General features: G+C 38.3%; 1 protein-coding gene across 2 annotated transcripts in view; it reads left to right on the forward strand.

The window, feature by feature from the left end:
* The first annotated feature begins 583 nt into the window (after nucleotides 1–583).
* Nucleotides 584–20,250, forward strand: part of MOV10 (Mov10 RISC complex RNA helicase) — a 69,725-nt gene continuing 50,058 nt past the window's right edge. For both annotated transcript variants that reach the window (XM_054981068.1, XM_054981069.1), the window contains exon 1: nucleotides 584–815. In XM_054981068.1, coding sequence (XP_054837043.1) covers nucleotides 685–815 — 131 coding nt within the window. In that variant the 5' untranslated portion in view covers nucleotides 584–684. The remainder of the gene's footprint in view (nucleotides 816–20,250) is intronic.

Genomic DNA, 20,250 nt, shown 5'->3' on the forward strand with positions numbered 1-20,250 from the left:
TTGTTGTCGGCCACCAGCTTGTTTGGTGTATGTCTTATTAGTAACTATTCCCCTTCTTATTTGCAAAGTACTATTATCTCTATTAGATTGACGCTTAGTTTCTGTTAGGTTAGCTGGTGAAGCTGACCTTTGGCTGGGACAGTCAAATGCTCATACCTGCCTCCTTTGATTTCCCAAGCATGAAGTCCAAAAGGTCCCCTCGCTCCGCCCATATATCCATCAGTAAACGAAATAATTACCAATTTGTTGATGAAGCCCCCTCCCCGAACTTGTTTTCTGAGGCAAGACTGCTCTTTCTGCCTCATAATAGCTACCCCTCGGCCCGTGGTGAGTAAATGTACTTTTCACGTGCTCGCGGGCGCTCCTAATTCTAGGAATCACCACCACTCAGGAGAGCCGCTATGAACGCCGTCTACGCTTTCCTTGCCCGAAACTGAAAATTTCCCTCCTGTGATTGGATGAAACGGATAGGGCCTCACCCATTCCTTGAAGGCCTCGATTGCTTGTAGAGCGGTATAGAGGGCGGCGGCGGCGGCTGAGTCTCCACCCAAGTCAACCTAGCCGTTCGCTTTCGGTTTCCTTTCTCCCTGGCGCAGGAGCGTCCACTGCCCTCGCCTGCTTGCAGATAAGTTTCCCCTTGGACTATTTCATAGCCAGCGGGAGAGGCCGGGGAGCGCGTGGATCATGCCCAAGTTCACTTTTAAGGAGCGGAGGGAGACAGGGCTGCAGTTTATCCAGTTCCTAAAGGACTCTGGCAGGCAAAGCGAGACCGACAGAGCGGTCCTGCGGACGTTTTACACTGAGTTCAAAAACAGGTAAGCGGCGTAGAGCGACAGGGAGGCAGGGCATGCTGGTGGTCGTGTCAGCATCCCTACTCGAGAGAAACTGCCCGGGGCTGGCGTGAGGGCGTGGAGCCGGGCTCGGTGCCTTGCAAGCCCAGGTGCCTGGCTGGAGGAATCTGACGACTCATGCCGTTCCCCTCCTCCCCGCTTTACTGGAAGAGAGTCAGAGAAGCGGGAGGGGCGGGGTCGCTTTGTGTCCCCTTTACTGCGCCGGCTGCGCGCTTGGTGCCGACTCCGCCGAGCGGGTTTCCTGTCTCAGGATGGAGAAGCTGCCCGGAGGTCGTCTCTGGCCTCTGGGCGGGCTCCAGGGGCAAAGTGAATGTTGTCAGTCGCGGGAACTTCCTGCGAAACTTAAAGACGATTTGAGTGAGATGGAAGTGAAGAAGGGAGAAGAGAGGCCGGTAAAACTCTGGGGTGGGTGTAAAGCTTGGAATGTGACGATAATATTTGTTGGAATAATCAGTCCGGATGGGCGGCTGTGCAAAATAAAGTTGGAGTCTAACCAACAGACTAACAAAACGGCTTTAAGATAGATCAGGATGGGTAGCTGTGTTTGTCTGTAGCAGTAGAAAAGAGCAAGAGTCCAGTAGCACCTATAAGACAATAAGCTTTTGTGAGTCATAGCTCACTTCTTCTCTGAAGCATCTCTAAAGAAGTGAGCTGTGACTTACGAAAGAAAGCATATACCCTATCACAACTTTTTTTAGCCAAATCAGCAGGTGTTCAAGCATCTCTTGTCCAGATTACCATGAATGGAGGTCCACTGGTAGGAGAGGACCACTCTGTCTGCCTATAAGACTATAAGCTTTAGTGAGTCTTATTTTTTTTCTTTTCTTAATAAAACTTTATTAAAACTAAAACACAACTATAAATTGTTAAGCAATAAGCACACAAAATTTAAAAACATGCATAAAGTCAAAGCAAGTAATAGGTAACAATTAAATATACAAACATTTATAACTCACAAGAAGTCTATGTTAATAATGAGTAGTAATTATCCTAAGTTATGCTTATTACAATATAAGGAATTATAGTTGATCTAGTAAAGAGTGGGAATTCTTACAAAGTACATCAGATATTCTATGAAACTAAGAGGTATTTTATATATTTGCATATGTATGAAAAATTTTTAGGCTGAGCACGGAGATGTTATATTCCAGATATTCAAAAAATGGAAACCATTTCTCCATAAAATTAGTTGTTCTTGGGAAGTGTTCTACTTGATAGATTTTATCATACAACTTTTCCGATATATAATGGTCCCCAATTTTTTTTTTGCCAGTTGTCAATTGAGGGGGTAGCCTTAGATTTCCAAAGTGAAGCTATTGCACTCTTTGCAGCTACCAGTAAGGTGGTTATTAGGTTTCTCCTTAATGTGGGAAGCTTTAGTGAGTGTTATGAAAGCACATACCCTATCACAAATTTTGTTAGTCTTGATAGGTGCTACTGGTCTCTCATCCTTTTCTGCTAAAACATCTTTAAGATACTATTAGCCTCCTGCTGTATTTTGCTGCTACAGATACTAAAAAATTGAAAGGTCTCAACTGCAAGAGCTGAGTGTGTTGAGTAATGAGCAGTGCTATCTGACAAAGGGAGCTTTGACTCTCAAAAGTTCATACCCTGGGAATCTTGTTGATCTTTAAGGTACTGCTGGGTCAGATCTTGCTGTTCTGCTACAGACCAATAGAGCTGCCCATCTTATGGTTTCCAATGACACCGTGTTCTCTTGGCCGAAGAAAAGTTCTATACCGCTGCATAGCTGGAAGCTGACCTCTGAACTGTTTATTTTTGACTAGAATGCTGTTGTAGTGCTAGACTTTGGGCAAGGCTGTTAAAGCATAAGAAACGGCCCAGACTGGAAACCGCATCTTGTGGCATCTTAAGGCAAACATGTTTATTATGGCATAAAATTTTGTGCTGGGTTTAAATGGGCTGCAGTGCAAAAATTTTGATTTTTCTTCTGGGAAGACTTGGTGATACAGGTTTTCTGAAACATTCAAGGTTTGAGTCATGTTTAGGATTGGAAAGGAACATTACCCTCAAATGTCCATGAGTTTGGAAAGGGGATGTCGGCTGACTAGAAGATAGGGAAAATGTTACAGAGTTTGTAGAGAGAAACTATTTCCTAAGGATTTTTACAGCACAGGAATGCGGCTGGAGTTTGTGATTTGATAGTTGATCTTCACATATTACAATCTCAGTGAGAATTAGTTTAGGCTGACTGTCCTCCATTTTATCCTTACAACAACAATATATTTACAAGTTAGGCTGGGATGTAACTGGCTCAAGGTTACTCATTGAGGTTCTGTGGCAGAGTAATAATAATATTTGCTTTATATACCACCCTTCAGGACAGCTTAACACAGAGTAATTTACAAAGCGTGTTACTGTTATCCCCACAACAATCACCCTACAAGGTGGGTGGGGGCTGAAAGAGCTGTGAGTGACCTAAGCTCACTCAGCTGGTTTCAAGCAGAGGAGTGGGGGGGGGGTCCAAACCCGGCTCTCCAGTTTAAAGTCCCATTGCTCTTAACCATTACACAAAACTGGCACACTTAGAATTTTTCAAATAATGGTTTAACATATACTTACAGTTAGTAAACCCAAATCTGATAGCTCAAGAAAGTGAATTGTATGTGACACTGAGAGATCTTTGTCTTTTGGTGCTACACCTCTGAAGATGCCAGCCACAGCTGCTGGCAAAACGTCAGGAACTACAATGCCAAGACCACAGCAATACAGCCCGGAAAACCCACAACAACCATCGTTCTCCGGCCGTGAAAGCCTTCGACAATACATTGTATTCTTAGTTTAGAGCTGTGTGGATATTACTGCTCTGCGAGCTATGGAAATGCCTGAAGGGTTTGCAACTCTACTTCCAGTGTCTTGCAAATCAATAAAATTCAGCAAAGGTTTCAGTGAAGTGCCACAGTTGTAAAAATGATTTCCTTATCCTTACTCTGTTGCTAAAATCCTCAGACCGTTGTGAAACTTCATTTTCCTGTAACTTTTGAATATTTTGCCATTTACCTGACTTAATGTTTAACCTTACTGAAATTGTCTTCGAATATTGATTGTTTAATGGTATATGCACCTATGGTTTCTTCTCCCTCTCCCCTTTTCTACTGGGATTGTTTTCCTAATTTACATCTGCATTTTGATAAACTGTTTTTTTCCTGTTAGGAAGACGCCTGTTGCTGCTTGAATAACACCTTGAATGCTCAGAGTTTAAGAAAAGTTCCTAAGAAAAGCCCTGGAGTTTGCCTATTTACTGCTGGGGGTGGAGGTGTGAGATAAGATTGACAGAAGCAGGGGGCAGGGAAGCCAAGTCATATGAAATGGAAAGATTCAGTCTACCATTCAGGAATGCCAGTGTCTCATTCTTTAGAGATGGAAAAGGTTTTGGGGGAAATTATTTACAAAATGTATGCCAGGCTTTCTTCTGCCCCAACAGGGCCCGCCAAGGTGACTAACAGTTAAAACAAACATTGTCAAAACACATCAAAAGTATCTTCCTCTCTGCCCTTGTTTACTGAGTTCATGCACACTTGTGTGGAGAAATCCTGAGGTTCACCCTTTTCACTTCCCCTTTTGTAAATGAGGAGCACTGCGAGTTAATAAAGCCCCCTTTTAGCTAATCCTCTGAAATCCTGTTTACCGTTACTCTTTTATGAACCAAATTAACCAGACTTGGGGGGGGGGGTCTTCCCTCAAGTCAGTTTCATTTGGTTAAAGTAAATGGGGAGAAGTTGTTCCAGCCTGTGATAAAATTGCCTCCTTGCATGCTATATCTGAATATAATCTGCTTTGTTGTAATACAATTATAATTTTAATCAGTCTACCCTACATATTTCCTTGATTTGTCTTAATTTGGTTTGGTTCATTCCTTGGTTTTCAAGACACCACTTAGGACCAAGCCAAACCAAACTTCTTCCAGAATGGTAGGAAAAATTCATACGTACTTCTATGCATAATTGCTCTATTTAAAATAAAGAAAGCGGGGGGGAGCAAGGACAAGGTGATCTAATCCTTGCTCCCCAGAAAGGTCAAGTATTTAAACAGTGGAAGATTTGGTCAATTGTCTAAATACCTTGGTCCTGAATTTTTAAAGCACCAAATTTATTGTAACAATTAAAAAGGTACTTGAATCAGGATTGAGTAGGGGAGTCATCCCATTTGTCAATTGCTAATAGTTGTACTTTACATTTACTTAATATCTATAGGGGACTAAATGCTGTATAATCCGTAGGAGTTCTGCCTAGAGGATTTATGCTGCATTTGATGGGTTACAGAGATGCAAGGAAGGCAGGGTCAGGACTGGGCGGAGAGTGGTGGAGTTTGCTGAATGAAAGTCAGATGCGGTAGCAGGGTAAGACTTGGTTTAAATCACGGTTTTCTACTGTAAGGCTCATTCTTGCAGGTTGTTATAATTTACAACCCAGGTGAAGGTTTCATTTTTAGAACAATAACTTCTCAGGTTAGCTTTACAGTTATATCAGAAAACGAATTATTAGTTATTTACAATTTGAAATAGATACTTAAGAAAACATTACGAGGTGATGAACGATCTCCAGTTTAATAGTTTAGTCATTCATATTTGGACAACTTTTCTGCTGTATTTTATTGGGAGGAGAAAAACAATCATATAACAATACTCACTTAAATTGTTTTATTTCACTAAAACAATACCATTATATAGCATATATTATATTTGCTGAAACATCCATGTTTCTTAACTATTGTAGTTAAACAAAAATATTCTGAAACTGGGCCTCTTTTACATCTTGCTTCCATTATAGGTTTTCTCTTCAAGAGAGAAAATAATATTCAGGCCATATTCACAAAGATCTCAAGACTTCTGGAGTATTCTGCTCAAAAAGTTTCACTTTTATTTGTACTGCTTGCCCCTCTTTCCTCACACTTAGCTCTTAACCTCTCCTCCTTATTAAGATCTATTCCACCTGAAACTGTCTTCTATTCATTGAACTTCTTAAGACTTAGCACTTAAGAGGTAATGGGTCATTCTGTGTACATATTTGCAGAGGAACAATAGCCTTGACATCTCTTTCTCAACTCTATATGTTTGTTTAAAAACATTTTTGTTGTTAAGAGGCATGTTATCTCTGCTGACACAAATTCACAGTTTTGAGAACCGCAAAACCAAGCATCTGCAATGGTGTCTTCTAGACAGAAAAATTACCCAAAATACTCTTACAGAAACCTCTGGGAGATCGTGAAGTCGGGGCCCGAATGAATGAATGAATAGAATTCATTTATAATTTTTAAAAGCATTTCATGAATATACAGTCTCATATTACATAATTAAAAATTAATCCTTATTTCATGATGAAAAATCTTTGGACTATAATTTATCTTAAATTTAAAAAACTATCTTTAGATAGATTTTTCCTCAGAAAGCATTTTATCAGACAAAATCCGATGTAAATTAAAAAATCTATTTTTTAATTAGTAGCATCAAGAAACCAGGTGTAGCCAGCACTTCAGGAATGGTAACTAAATTAGACCTGATCTCTTTGTAGTAAATTTCGTATTTCAGGCAGAAAGAAATTTTAGTTTTTCAGCCTCATCCTCATTTTACATATAACAATATGGCAAACTTCTAGATGAGTATAGATAGACTCCACTGAGCTATATTAATAATAAAGTTGCACAGGCTGGGAATACATATAGTATGGCATATCATAAAACAATTCATCCTGTCTTGGAAGACTGGCTCTCATAAGTCCTTGGCCATTTGTCTCCCTTTCTCCCCAACTTGAGACTTAGGTCATATGTGACAAATGTAGTGAGGCAAGAAAGCCCCAGTGAAAATGTTACCTGAGGATTTATGCAAGCTGGCCCTTGTCCTAGTCTGATACTCTAACTGCTTTCTCATACCAGAGTATGCCAATGTCAGCTAAATGGGCTTCAGGATTGTGTATTTGTACTTCACGACTTGTTGGTCCTGACTCGGCAGAAAGATGGGCTGTAAATGATGTAAATAAAAAATGAAACTTGGTCAAAGGCACTCTGATCTTGCAGCATAAAATACCATAATCTCTCTCGGTTGGATCCTGTGATCTCTGGGCCCAGGCATTATCGAATCTTCTCCCCCCCTCCCCTCCTCCATAGCTATTTCTGACCTAGAAAGGATTGTTCTAGGGGTCGAGGCAGCTGCTGTGGTGAGAGGGAAGGGGGAGAAATAGCTCCTTTTTACAGTTATCTGTCTTTATAGATTGTTATGTCTGTGTCCCATAGATCTAGAATGCTTTTGCGGACAGAGGACATTCAAAAGATAAGAAGTAAGTGTAAGAGTAGAATTACTGCCCTGCTTTGTTTCTGTGTGGAATCCTGTTCCCTTCCTGGAAGTGGAAGAAGGCCTCCAGTAACATGAGGTGATAGAATAAACTGTAGTGCAAATGGAGGGATCAAACTTTGGCATTCATTTTTCCATAAACCGTTCTGGACATATATTGTTCTGCAGGCAGGGAATAGTTTTGTAGCAGGCTGCCACGTGCAGTCTGAATAGTGCAGTCTATTCTGTCATCTCATTCTCAGCTTAATTATCTGGTTTAGCTCCAGGTTTTCTGCTAGTGAAAACAGAAGGTGGTGTTGGACTACTAAAAACACTGTGCTGGGAGGATAGGACCTGCATGGACAAGAACATGAGGCGATCAAGGTGGTCATGGTCATGAAGGAATTCAAAAAGTTATCAGTAGATACAGAAAGCATGTTAACTGGGAAATTAGAGAGAACCAGAAGAATAATGAGCATGCTACTCTGTCAAGGACAAAACAAAATAATATTCAGTAAATAATTATATGCTTTTAGAATGTTCAGTCATTAAAATTGATATATTTTTGTTAGAATAACAATGTCTGAAGAGAGACATGCATGAATTTAGTTCATGCTGTCTAAAAATATATGATTATATATTTAGCTTCCACAAGACAAGTTCATCTTTGCCTGTACAGATGCATAGGTTAAGAAACAGGGCTCAATCAGTGTTCCTTCCCCACTCCTCCACCTGAAGCCAGTCACAGCTCTTCCAGAGATCTCTTAGCCCTGCCCACATCACAGGGTGATTGTTGTGGGGATAATAATAACATACTTGTATGTTACATACATGTAAACCGCTCTGAGTGGGTGTTAACTAAGTTGCCCTGAAGGCTGGAATATAAGTCAAATATTATTGTTATTATATAACCACTGGTATTTTTATATTCTCTTAATGTAGACAAAATCAAATACATTCTGTGTGGAATGTCAGAACACAAGGAAAACAGCTACAAAGAGTCTTAGATATTTATTTTGTACAAAACCAGAGGAGAATCTAGAATTGTTGCCAAGGTTTACTTTTTTGCCAGGAGATTAACAATCAGTTATTGCGATTGGACCAGATGATCCATCAAGAGCAAGCTGGTTTTCTAACAGGAAGACAGACTAGCCACGACATAAGAAAAATATTAAATATCTTGGAATACTATGAGGCCCACCCAGAAAAACAGCTAGCTCTAATGTTTCTTGATGCGGAGACAGCTTTTGACAATCTTAACTGGCAATTTATGTTTAAACAATTAGGAGAGATGCAACGTGGAGAAAAATTTCTTAGAGTAATCCAAAAAAATCTATGATAAACAAAAAACCAGAATCTTAGTTAATGGCCAATTAACAGAACCAATAAAAATCGAAAAAGAAACGAGACAAGGCTGTCCACTATCACATCTTCTGTTCATACTAACATTGGAAACACTTATGGATAAGATACGAAATTCAGATGAAATTAGAGGAGTTAGAATTAAAAAGCAAGAATATAAGGTACAAGCGTTTGCAGACGACCTAGTCTTCATTTTAGAAGAACCTTTAACATCACTTCAGGAGCTCCTGCAAGAAATTAAGGAATATGGTGCCTTGGCAGGCCTAAAAATAAACACTCAAAAGATAAAGCTCATTACAAAAAATATGCAGAAACAGCAGATGGAAGAACTAACTCAAAAATCACAACTTGTAATTGAAAAGAGGATAAAATACCTAGGAATCTGGATGACTAATAGATGTAGTTCTCTGTATGATGATAACTATATGACATTAATAAAAGCAATCAAAAAAGATCTGGAAAGATGGAAAAACTTGCAGATATCATTGCTGGGAAGAATTGCGGTGATAAAAATGAATGTTCTACCAAGAGTTCTATTCTTGTTCCAAAGCATACCAGTAGGGGTACCCCAAGCTTTTTTCAAGGAACTTAACCAGGTTGTAAAAGACCAGGAATCAAACTGAAAGCGTTACAAGACACAAAAGAAAAAGCAGGTTTTGCCCTACCGGATTGGGGGTTATATTACAAGGCCTGTGTGTTGACTTGGCTGAGAGAATGGATTACCCTGGAAAACGAAAGACTTTTAAACCTGGAAGGACATGACTTATTGATGGGCTGGCATGCGTTTCTCTGGTATAAAAAATGGGAATACCATAAATACTTTAAAAATCATTGAATAAGGAAGGCATTAGTGATGGTTTGGGAAAGAATGAGACTTGTCTTTTATGAGAAAATCCCTTTGTGGGTCTCCCCAATCAAACCATTTACACAACCTAACTTGAAAAAAGAGAGGAAAGCTACCTACCTACAAGGTACTGTTGAAACCAGGTGGTCTATTAAAAAACCCAAAAGAAATGACAGAGTTAGACATTGAGTTGGGATGGTGGGGCCAGGCGCAGTTGGAATCTAGATATAAAAAAGACAAGGTAATGGGCTTCTACGAAAAGGATGAGAATATTGACATGATAATGTGTGGTGCCAATGTTAAAATAATAAAGAAATTATATAGTATGCTTTTAAATGCAAAATTACAGGGGGAGGAAGTTAAAGATACCATGATAAAATGGGCAGAGAATGTGGGACACACAATTGACTTAGAGCAATGGTCGGAAATGTGCAACGGCAATTTAAGGATGACAAAAACCATTTAAGGCATTAGAAACCCTTTGTAATACATACATATATATGTGTGCGTATAATATTTAAAACAATTAAATAAAACTTACTATAACCATACACACATCTAAACTCACAAACCATACACACATACAAACTCACAAACAGAGAGGGTGGCAAATAGGAGTTAGTGAAAGACTGCCACTGGTGGAAAGGTCCTAGAGGGTCACCATCCGTCTAGTCTCAGATAGTGGGGGCATCCAAAGCAGGACCTCCAAGATGACCAGAGTGCATGTGTAGGTTCATTTGGGTGTAAACAGTTCTTCAGGTATGTTGGCCCCAGTCTGTATAACATTTTAAAGGTCAATACAAGCACCTTGAATTGGGCCTGGAAGCAAATTGGGAGTCAGTGTAGATGGAACAAGACTGGAGTGATACGATTCTACAACCCACTCCAGTCAGTGTTCTGGCCTCAGCGTTCTCTACCAGCTGTAGCTTTCAGACAGTCTTCAAGAGCCACCACACGTACAAGTGCATTGCAATATCCAATCTTTCCTGTCCAGGCAGGGCCAATGCTGATATAAGACACTCTTGGTTACCACGGCTGCCTGTTTATCCAACAGGAGGCCCTGGTTCCCAGCAACCCCAACCTGAAAACTTAGGGGGAGTGCAACCACATACAGAAAAGGGAGACATTCTAATTTCTGGGTCAGATCCCCACACTACCTCCTAGCACAGTTTTGTCAGGATTAACTTACAGCTTGTTAGCCCTTGTTAAAAAAAAACATTAAAACATCATTTGAGGTAAAAATAAAACACAGTGGATATCTTAAAATTCCTTTAAAAATTAACATAAAGTGTCTGAGTCCTTTAAAAAAATGAAAACATAGGAAACCTAATATAACTGTATCAGAGAAGGGTGCATTTTCAAAAAAATTAAAACGCATTTGCCGGGTATCTGAATCTTTTCTGGGGAGCAGTGCCTGGCAGCTGAGACATGCAAAACAACACCTCTGAGAGAATTTTAAAAAAAATAAAACAATAAACAATGAATGAAACATTTAGAAACAAACAGCAAACACATAAAATACAAGCAAAGGCAAAAAAAAATAGAATAATAAAACCACATATTTCCCCTCTCGCTACCTATACATACTTAAGATACTTTACGTACAGTCTTTTATATTTTACATATTATATTCAACGTTATATTCAGTCTTATGTCCAGCATATTAGCTTGCTAACTTAACTATTTAGCTTAACAGGTGATCTATTTTAATATGATTTTTATTTCATTCTTCTTAGTTTACAGCTACATATTCAAAAAACCTTTCCATTTTTCCTGAAATTCTTGGTTTGGTCTGTTATGCATATAAGAAGTTAATTTTGTCATTTACACGTACTCATACAATTTATCCATCCAGTCATTCATATCTGGACAAGATTCTGTCTTCCTTTTTGTTGCATATACTACTTTCACCACAGTCCCCATATATTTAAAAAGTTTGCTATGCTCTTTTATTATATTATTTGATAAAATATTTAATAACATATTTTAAGAATCTAGCACAAAGCGAAACTTCAATATCTTTTGCATCTCCTCATGTATTTTTATCCAGTATCTTCTTGCCATCGTACATGTCCACCACACATGATAGAACGTTGCATCCATACATTGGCATTTCCAACACTTACTAGTTTTTGCAATATCTTTTTGTTAAATAGATTTTATTGGATGAGGTGATATAAAATAGTTGGTTAATACATACAACTTATCCAAATTAAACCTTTCTAAATCTATAACCCCACCCCCTCCCCTCCCCCTTTTCTCTATTGACTTCCAACAACTCTTGAACCCCCCGTTTATTCATAGAGATTATTATTTCACTATGATACAATTATATTATGTTACCCATGGTAGAGATCTTATATATATTCCCTTCATTAAAATCTTACTTAATAGAATTTAAAATCCCTCCAAAGACCACAATTGTCCTTTAACATCGCATTTCTTTTCCAAATATTTCTTAAATTTCTTCCAGTCTTCCAGAAAAATTTCTGGATCTTGCTCTTTCAGATTTCTAGTTAATTTGTCCATTTCGGCCATGTACAACAGCTTCCTTGTCCATTCGTCAATATTCAGTACTTCTTCTTTTTTCCAATATTGAGCATATAAAATTCTTGCTGCTACTATCATATAATACAACAATATCTTATCATTTCTATTAACATCTTCTAAATGTAAAGATAGTAATAACATTTCTGGATTTTTAGCAACGTTATATTGTGATATCAAAGACATTTCGGCACATATTCTAGACCAGAAGTCTCTAGCCTTTTGGCAAGTCCACCACATACGAAACAAAGAACCTTCATGCTCCTTACATTTCCAACATTTATTCGATAACTGTTTGTTAGCTATGGCTAATTTTTTCGGTGTTAAGTACCATCTATACAGCATTTTGTAACCGTTCTCTTTAATACTGGTACAAGTTGATATTTTTAAGGTATTTTTCCATAGTTGTTCCCATGCTTCCATCGCTATTTCCTTATTACAATTTATGGCCCACTTTACCATTTGCACCTTGACTGTTTCCTCTTCTGTAAACCACTTCAATAACAACTTAAACATTTTAGATATTGCTTTACTGTTATCCCCCAATAATAGTTCCTCTAGTTCTGAATTTTTAATTCTAAAACCATTCTTTCTATGTTCTGAATCAAATAAATCTTTAATGTGTCTATATTGTAGCCAACCATATTTAAATGGCAACTCCTCATTTCGCTTAAGTCTCAACCCATCATTTTCTAATACTGTTAATTCTTAGAGGGTAAGCCATTCCTTTCCCTGATATTCCATATTTGGGTTGATTACTTCAGCTGGAACAATCCAAAGTGGTTTCTTTAGCTCTATAAATGTCTTGTACTTGAGCCAGGTTGACAGTAGATTTCTTCTCAGGTAGTGGTGCTAAAACATTGCATCCATATTATGCTTCCCATACCACATATATGCATGCCATCCAAATAATTTATTATGTCCTTCCAATGTTAATAACTTATGATTGGTCTAAGACACCCATTCTTTTAGCCTCACCAAACATATAGCTTCATGGTAAAGTCTTAGATCAGGTAACTGCATTCCTCCTCTTAACTTAGCGTCACAAAGAACTTTCATCTTGACTCTTGGTTTCTTTCCTGCCTAGACAAATTCTGATATCTTCCTCTGTTATTTTTCAAATTGTTTCTTATCTTTCACAATTGGAATTGTTTGCATTAAAAACATCACTCTGGGCAGTACATTCATTTTAATTGTGGCAATTCGACCTAACCACGACAAATTTAATTTATTCCATTTTATCATGTCTCTTTCAATTTGAGTCCAGAGCTTTTCATAGTTATTCTTAAACAAGTCTATATTCTTAGCTGTCAGCTCTATCCCCAAATATTTAGTTCTGTGTACCACTTCGCAGTTTGTTAATTCACTTAATTCTTGTTGTTTCTTCTTAGTCATATTTTTAGTTATTATTTTTGACTTCTTTTTGTTTATGTAGAAACCCGCCAAATCTCCAAACTCCTTTATTTTGTCCAGCAGTCTTGGCAAGGTTTGTAGAGGGTCTTCCACTATAAACATCACATCGTCTGCAAATGCTCTCAATTGGTAGGAGGATCCTTTTATTTTTATTCCTTTTATACTATCATCTTCTCTAATCCTCCTCAATAATACTTCTAAGACCATCACAAACAAAAGCAGCGATAGTGGACATCCTTGTCTGGTTCCTTTCCTTATTTCCAACTTCTCTGTCAGGTCGTCATTAACACATATTGTTGCCCTTTGTAAGTTATAAATTGTTTTCACTTCTTGTATAAATTCATTACCTAGATCCATCTTCTCCATAGTTGCGAACATAAAATCCCAGTTCAAATTGTCAAAGGCCTTCTCTGCATCCGTAAAGAAAAGGCCAACTTCCTTATCAGGTCGCTTATCATAATATTCAATAGCATTTATCACTATTCTCAAATTGTCTTTTAACTGCCTATTTGGTAAAAATCTGGCCTGATCTTCCTCTATAAAGTCCATTAACCATATTTTGAGCCTATCCTCCAGTATTCTTGCCATTATTTTGTAGTCATTGTTTATGAGCGATGTGGGTCTATAATTTTTCAACTCTGTCAAATCTTGGCTTTCTTTTGGGATCAGTGCAATACTAGCTTCATTCCATGTATCTGGGAGACCCTTTCCTTGAAGCATATCGTTCATTACATTTTTTAAAATCGGTACTAGATCCTCCTTCATTACTTTATAAAATTTAGCTGTGATCCCATCAGGTCCTCGTGCTTTCCCAATCTTAGCCGCTTCAATTGCCTGTATGACTTCTTCTTCTGCTATTGGAGCATTCAGTCTCTGTTTCGTCTCTTCTGGTAGCTTTGGTAAGTGGGCATTCCTTAAATACCCATCTATCTCTTGTACATTCACAGATTTCTTTTGAAATAATTTAGCATAGTATTTAAAGAACGCACGCTTAATTAGTTGATGATCTTTCAATTCTTTACCTTCCTCCATTATTGTATTAATAATTTTCATTTCCTTCCTTTTTTTCAGTTGCCAGGCTAAATACTTTCCTGGTTTATTTACTCCTTCAAATGACTTCTGCTTTAATGTCTTTAACTTCCATTCTAGCTCTTTATTACTAATGGCTGTTATTTGATCCTGCAATATTTTAATTTCCTGTATAATCGACTTTTTCCTGGTCTTTTCTTCAATTGTTGTTCTTTTAAAAATATTTTTTTCTTGAATTTCTTGCCATTTCTCCTGCTTTCTTTTCTTATCGTTACTGTTAAGTAAGGTTAAATTTCCTCTCATTACTGCCTTGTAGGTATCCCATACCATCTGTGTTGAGACTTCATTGTTGTTATTTATTACAAAAAATTGCTTAGTTTCTTCTTTCAAATACTTCAAATTTTCCTGATTTTGTAATAAATCCTCATTTATTCTCCATCTAAATTTTCTTCGACCCATTGTCCATTTCCATAACATTGGATTGTGGTCTGCACTCACCTTCAGTAAGATTTCCACTTTTTTGTCAATAGAGTCAAATCTTTTGTTGCCCAAATCATATCAGTATGTGAAAACGGTAAGTGCCTTGCGGAGTAGTATGTAAATTCAGTACTTTTCGGATTTTCTTTTCTCCCATATGTCTTCCAAATGTTCTTGTTGAACTAGTTCAAAAAAAGTTTTTGGTAGCTTCCCTGATTTTTTAACAGTTGTTTTTGATTTCTAATTGCAAGTCCACCACACCATTGAAATCTCCAACCAATATCATCTGATCAAATACATCCTGATCTAATTTATTCAATAAATCTTTAAAAAAATGGTCTTTTGCTCCATTTGGTGCATAGAGAGCTATTACCAGTATTTTTTTCGCATTTATATTTATTTCCACGGCCACATATCTTCCATCTTGATCCTGAAAAATTAATTTTGGTTCTACAGCCTCCTTTACATAAATCACTACTCCTTTCTTCTTTTGTTTAGACACTGATATATATTCTTTCCCCAATTGTTTGTTTTTTAAATATTTTATATCTTTAATGCGTGTCTCTTGTAGACATACTATATTACAATTTTGCTTCTTTAGCCAATGAAAAATTGTCTTTCTCTTTTGAGGTGAGTTTAGTCCATTCACATTCCACGATATTAGTTTGTACTCCATATTTTACATTCTTAATAGTCCAGGAAAGTTCTCTGCATTTTCCTGTAAAAATTTTTCCATTTGCTCCTTTGTTTTGATGATAATTCTCAAGGCTTTGTAATAAAAGCTTAGACCTTCTGGAATCTCCCATCTATATCTGATGTCTTTGTCTCTTAGTTTCCGGGTCAATTCCCTATTTTTTTCCCGCTCTTGGAGAATCCGTTTTGGGACTTCTTTCATGATCTTGATTCTACTCCCCTCCTTTATTAAAGGTTTTTGAAAATGCCTCTTAAGTATCTCTTCCTGCATTCTCTTTGTCACCAATTGCACAATAATGCCTCTTGGTAGCTTTCTCTGTTGTGCAAAAGCCGAATTGATTCTGTACGCCAAATCCATATTTGCTGTTATTTCATCCTTCTCTTTCCCTAAAAATTCTGCCAATATCTCTGTCATCTGTTCTTGTGTGGTTTGAGTCTCAGAATCCTGAATGCCACGAAATCTTAACTGCTTTTCCGTCACCTTACACTCCATCATTGCCACTCTTGTCTGAATCACTTGATTTTCATGTTTCATTTCTGCTTTTATGTCATTTGTCTTTCGTTCCACCTGCTCCACTTTTTTAGTTGTCACTTGCAAATCTTCCTTTACTCCTTCTATCTTTTTTGCCAGTGCAGCTACATCGGCTTGAATAACATCTCTAATCTCTTTAAAATCCTTTGCCAACATTTCTTCCATCTTCTGTAACGACTCTTTGTGATTGTCTGCCACTTTCCCCCCCAGTCCTTCAATCGCAGCATCCACCGAAATTTGCCATTCCTTATCTGCTCCTTTTTTCCCGGCCATCGTGGGGCTCGGTTTCGAGCCTCCCCACGTGTCTGCTCTTTTCCTCAAATCCATGTTGAATCATTTAAACCTTGCCTTTTCTTAAAATTTCTTACTTAAGATGGCGCACTTCTTGTTCCTGTTACCTTCGTTGCCTCCCAGTGGTATACTTATTTTGCTTCCTTTTTCCGTCAATCCTCTTCCCTTTCACTTTGCTGTCCTTGCTAGGAATCCAGTTGTTTGCTCTGCTGTTAACTTCCCGTCTCGCGATGTTTCTCCAGTCCCCCCTCCGCTTTCTCATGCTGGTTATCTCAGTTCTAACCGCAGTAAGTATAAACAATATTTCTTTTCAAATTTTTAGTCCTTATTTACTTCCTCAGCGTCTTCAATTTTACTCTGCTTCTATTACTTAAACGTCTCTTCTTTTATATTCTGTCCATTACTTTGTTTTCCCTTGGTCTTTTTACTGCCATTCCGTTTTTAAAAGTCCGATAACTATCTTTACCTTTGCTGATTCTGCGGGTTGTCTGTGTTGTTTCCTTTGCTTATTCTTTGGTAAAAGCTGTTGCTGAAGCTTGGTTCTGACGATCTTATGCCAATTTAATTACTCCTGAGGCACTGCAGAGATAGAAGCTTGCCCTTCTCTGAGGGGACCTCAAGGTGGTGGTGGGAGTCCTTGATTCAGAACCCCCTCCCTCACCGAGATCACATGCTCTCGGGGGTGTGTAGTGTTCAAGCCCAACTTCTCCCTGAAGTTGGGGTGGAAACGGGCGTTGGAGCGCCTCGCTTTCCAAGAAAAACAGTGTCTCGGACAGCCCAAGTCTTAGGCTGCTTCAGACCGCCATGAATCCAAACTGGAAGTCCTAGTTTTTGCAATATCACTAGGAGTAATATACCATATAAAAACATTTTATACCGATTTTTTTCTTAACATTTGACAATCTGTAAATTTAATTTCTTTAGTCCATAAATTTTCCCATTGACTCTTTGAAATATTTTCACTGAAGTTTTGCATCCATTTATTCATACAATTCTTGACCTGTTTCGATTTTGTTTCATATTGCAATAAGATTTTATATACTTTCATAACAGGTGTCTTGGCTCTCCACAGATTAGTTGCCTCTGAGAGAATCTCATTTTACGGCCAAGCTCCTATGGGAAAAGTTGCTTTTTCAGGTGACCTGATTCCACATTGTGTGGTGCTTTACAGGTACCAGTACTTTGAATTGTGCCCCAAAACAAACCATCAGCTGGTGGAGGTCTTTTAAAACTGAGAAGGTATGGTCCTTATAACCTGTACCTGCTGGCAGCTTAGCCACTGCATTTTGAACCAAGTAAAGTTTTCAGGCAGTCTTCATAGAATGTACTGCAGTAGCATAGCCAGGATATGATTGAATCATGGGCAATTGTAGTCAAGTCATGCCTCTTGAGGAACGGTCTACAGGTGGTGAACTACCAAACCTTGCTGAAGGCTGTCTGTGCTACTGAGAATATCTGTGCTTCCCATCTGTAGCCAAGGATTTATTGATCCATTTTTATTCCATTCTTCCTGAAAGGAACTTAAAGCAGAGTACATGGATCTCCCCTCCTCTGTTTCAGCTCACAGTATCTCTGTGAGGTAGATTGAGAGAGAGAAGGTGACTGGCTACTCAGTGCACCCCTAAGTAGAATTATACTCTGCTAAATCCATTAAAGTCAATGGGTTTAGAAGGCTGTAACTCAATTTAGGATTACACTGTCAGTCAGTGGTGATCGAGGGACAAGTCTCTCCCCAGTCCTAGTCTCTTGCTCAACACTGCACTATCTCTGTGAGCATCTAGAAGCACCCCCCCCCCAGAAGAACATTTCCGTAAAGGCAAGTGTAGCCTTGTTCAGGAAAAATAGGCTCAGACTTTTAAAAATCATCTCTGCCTTATCACGGTTGAGCTTCAGTTTATTAGCTCTCATCCTGGCCACTACTGCCTAGGATACCCATCCAGGTCATCCGCTGTCTCAATTGATTCAAAGGAAAAATAGAGCAGCATGTTCTCTGCAGCCATGGGCCAATCAAGATATCTCCTTTAAAAAATATTCCATGGGGGCGTGGTGCCAGCTTCGGAGAAGGTGGATGCCTGAGAGCTGAGCTCCATCCCACCCAGCTCCAAATCCTCAAAACCCCCATCTTATTAAACGAAAATCACACCCAGACATGGGGAAATGTGACATGGGGAAGCGTGAATATCAAGAAGCAAAACGGCACAGTTGCAAAACCTCTTCAAGACTTCTTCCCTGCAACTCAAGCCTCGACGCCAGAGCCAGCAATTGCAAGCGATGCAAGCAAAATGGTGTCGACGGGAAACGTGGTAGGAACTTCACTGAATATCCCTCCTGACTCAGAACTTGTTGCCCTGTTTGCAAACATGGAACTTAGTATCTTAAACAAAATGGCAAATCTTATGAAGCCACTTTCTGACCAGATTGCAGATCTCTAAACTAAAATGAACAATGTTATTCAGAAAACTGATTGCGTGTTAGGTTTCACTAGCTCTTTGCAAAACGAAATTCACATTCTGCAAAAGGAGAAAGAGGAGATGCATGAAAGAGTTCTAAACCTGGAATAATAACACGCCAGCAGAATCTTAAATTTAGGAGGGTTAATGAGGAATTAACAGCAAAACAAGATTTATCTCTCTTCCTAGCCAACTGGCTTGCTAGCCTTTTGCATCCAGGTAAAAACATCACTCCAGCAATTTCCAAAGGTTACCCGGTTGGTCCTCTAAAAACAAACAGGAAATCTCCAAGGGACATCATTACTACTTTCCCAGATTGGTAAACAAGAAAAAGAATTCTGGAAATTGCTAGGAAACAAAAAACGCTCTAATATAATGGATCCCAGATTCAAATCTTTACAGATCTACCAAAGGAAATACTAAATAGGAGAAGAGTTCTCAAACTGACTACTGAGCCACAACGTGCTGCAAAAATTGAATATAAATGGATCAACTACTTCAAACTTTACGTTCAACTTAAGGACAAACATCTTTATGCAACTGATCAAGAATCAGGACAAGCCTTACTGCAGAATCTGGACATTTTGCCTACAGATCCATCGAAGTCTACACAAAAGAGAAAACTCATTCAACCACCCACTCCTCACAAAGGAAGCAAAATCCCGGTTCAAAACAACTGAGTAACTAATGGAAAACACTCCAGAAGTCAAGAAATTCTGCTTTTGCTTTTTTTTTTTTTTTTTGCCTTTACTTGAAAGTTGAAAAAAGAGGGAGAGGGGATGGATCAGAATTCAGAGATCATAAACTAAAACAAAGCTGCTAATTTGTGTTCCCTTGCTGTACTGAGGTTTTTGGGGGGTTGGGGGGAGCCAGTTTTTCTCTTTGCTCCCACTGACAGCCCCTAGACTTTGTAAATTTGTACAAAGACCCTCAGGAAACTGCTCCCTTCAGGGTCTTTCAGAGGGCTGTACAGCTATCATATTATTGTACTTAACATTTTGTTTGTAAATCACTTATAGCTAACATTTAACTTGAGTTCAATAGTTATTGTAAGAGGGGAAAGGGAAGTATTTACAATCATATTAATGCTATATAGGTTTTCTATGTGGGAGGTGGGTACAGAGTTATAACTTTAACTTTTTCCTTCCCCCCCCCCTTTCTTAAGTTTATGTATAAGTTTAGATATTTGTTGCCGGTGTACCAATTTATAGTTATATTGTTCAAAAGCCTTATATAATGTTGCAGAACCTTAAATCGTTTAACCTATTCTATATATTTCAGCTTTTTGTATTTATCAACTTCTGGACATCTACCAAAGATAACAGAATACTTTGACTCTCAAAAACCCATCAAAAATTCATTGTGTAATTGCTAGATATCTGACTGGAATGTTAATCATTGAAATAATATAACCAATCAAGCTAGTATAATAGGAATTGACACCAACAATGTATGATCAAAAGAACTGTAATCTG

This window comes from Eublepharis macularius, chromosome 5 (genome assembly GCF_028583425.1).
Source record: "Eublepharis macularius isolate TG4126 chromosome 5, MPM_Emac_v1.0, whole genome shotgun sequence".
In the NCBI taxonomy this organism is placed as follows: Eukaryota; Metazoa; Chordata; class Lepidosauria; order Squamata; family Eublepharidae; genus Eublepharis; species Eublepharis macularius.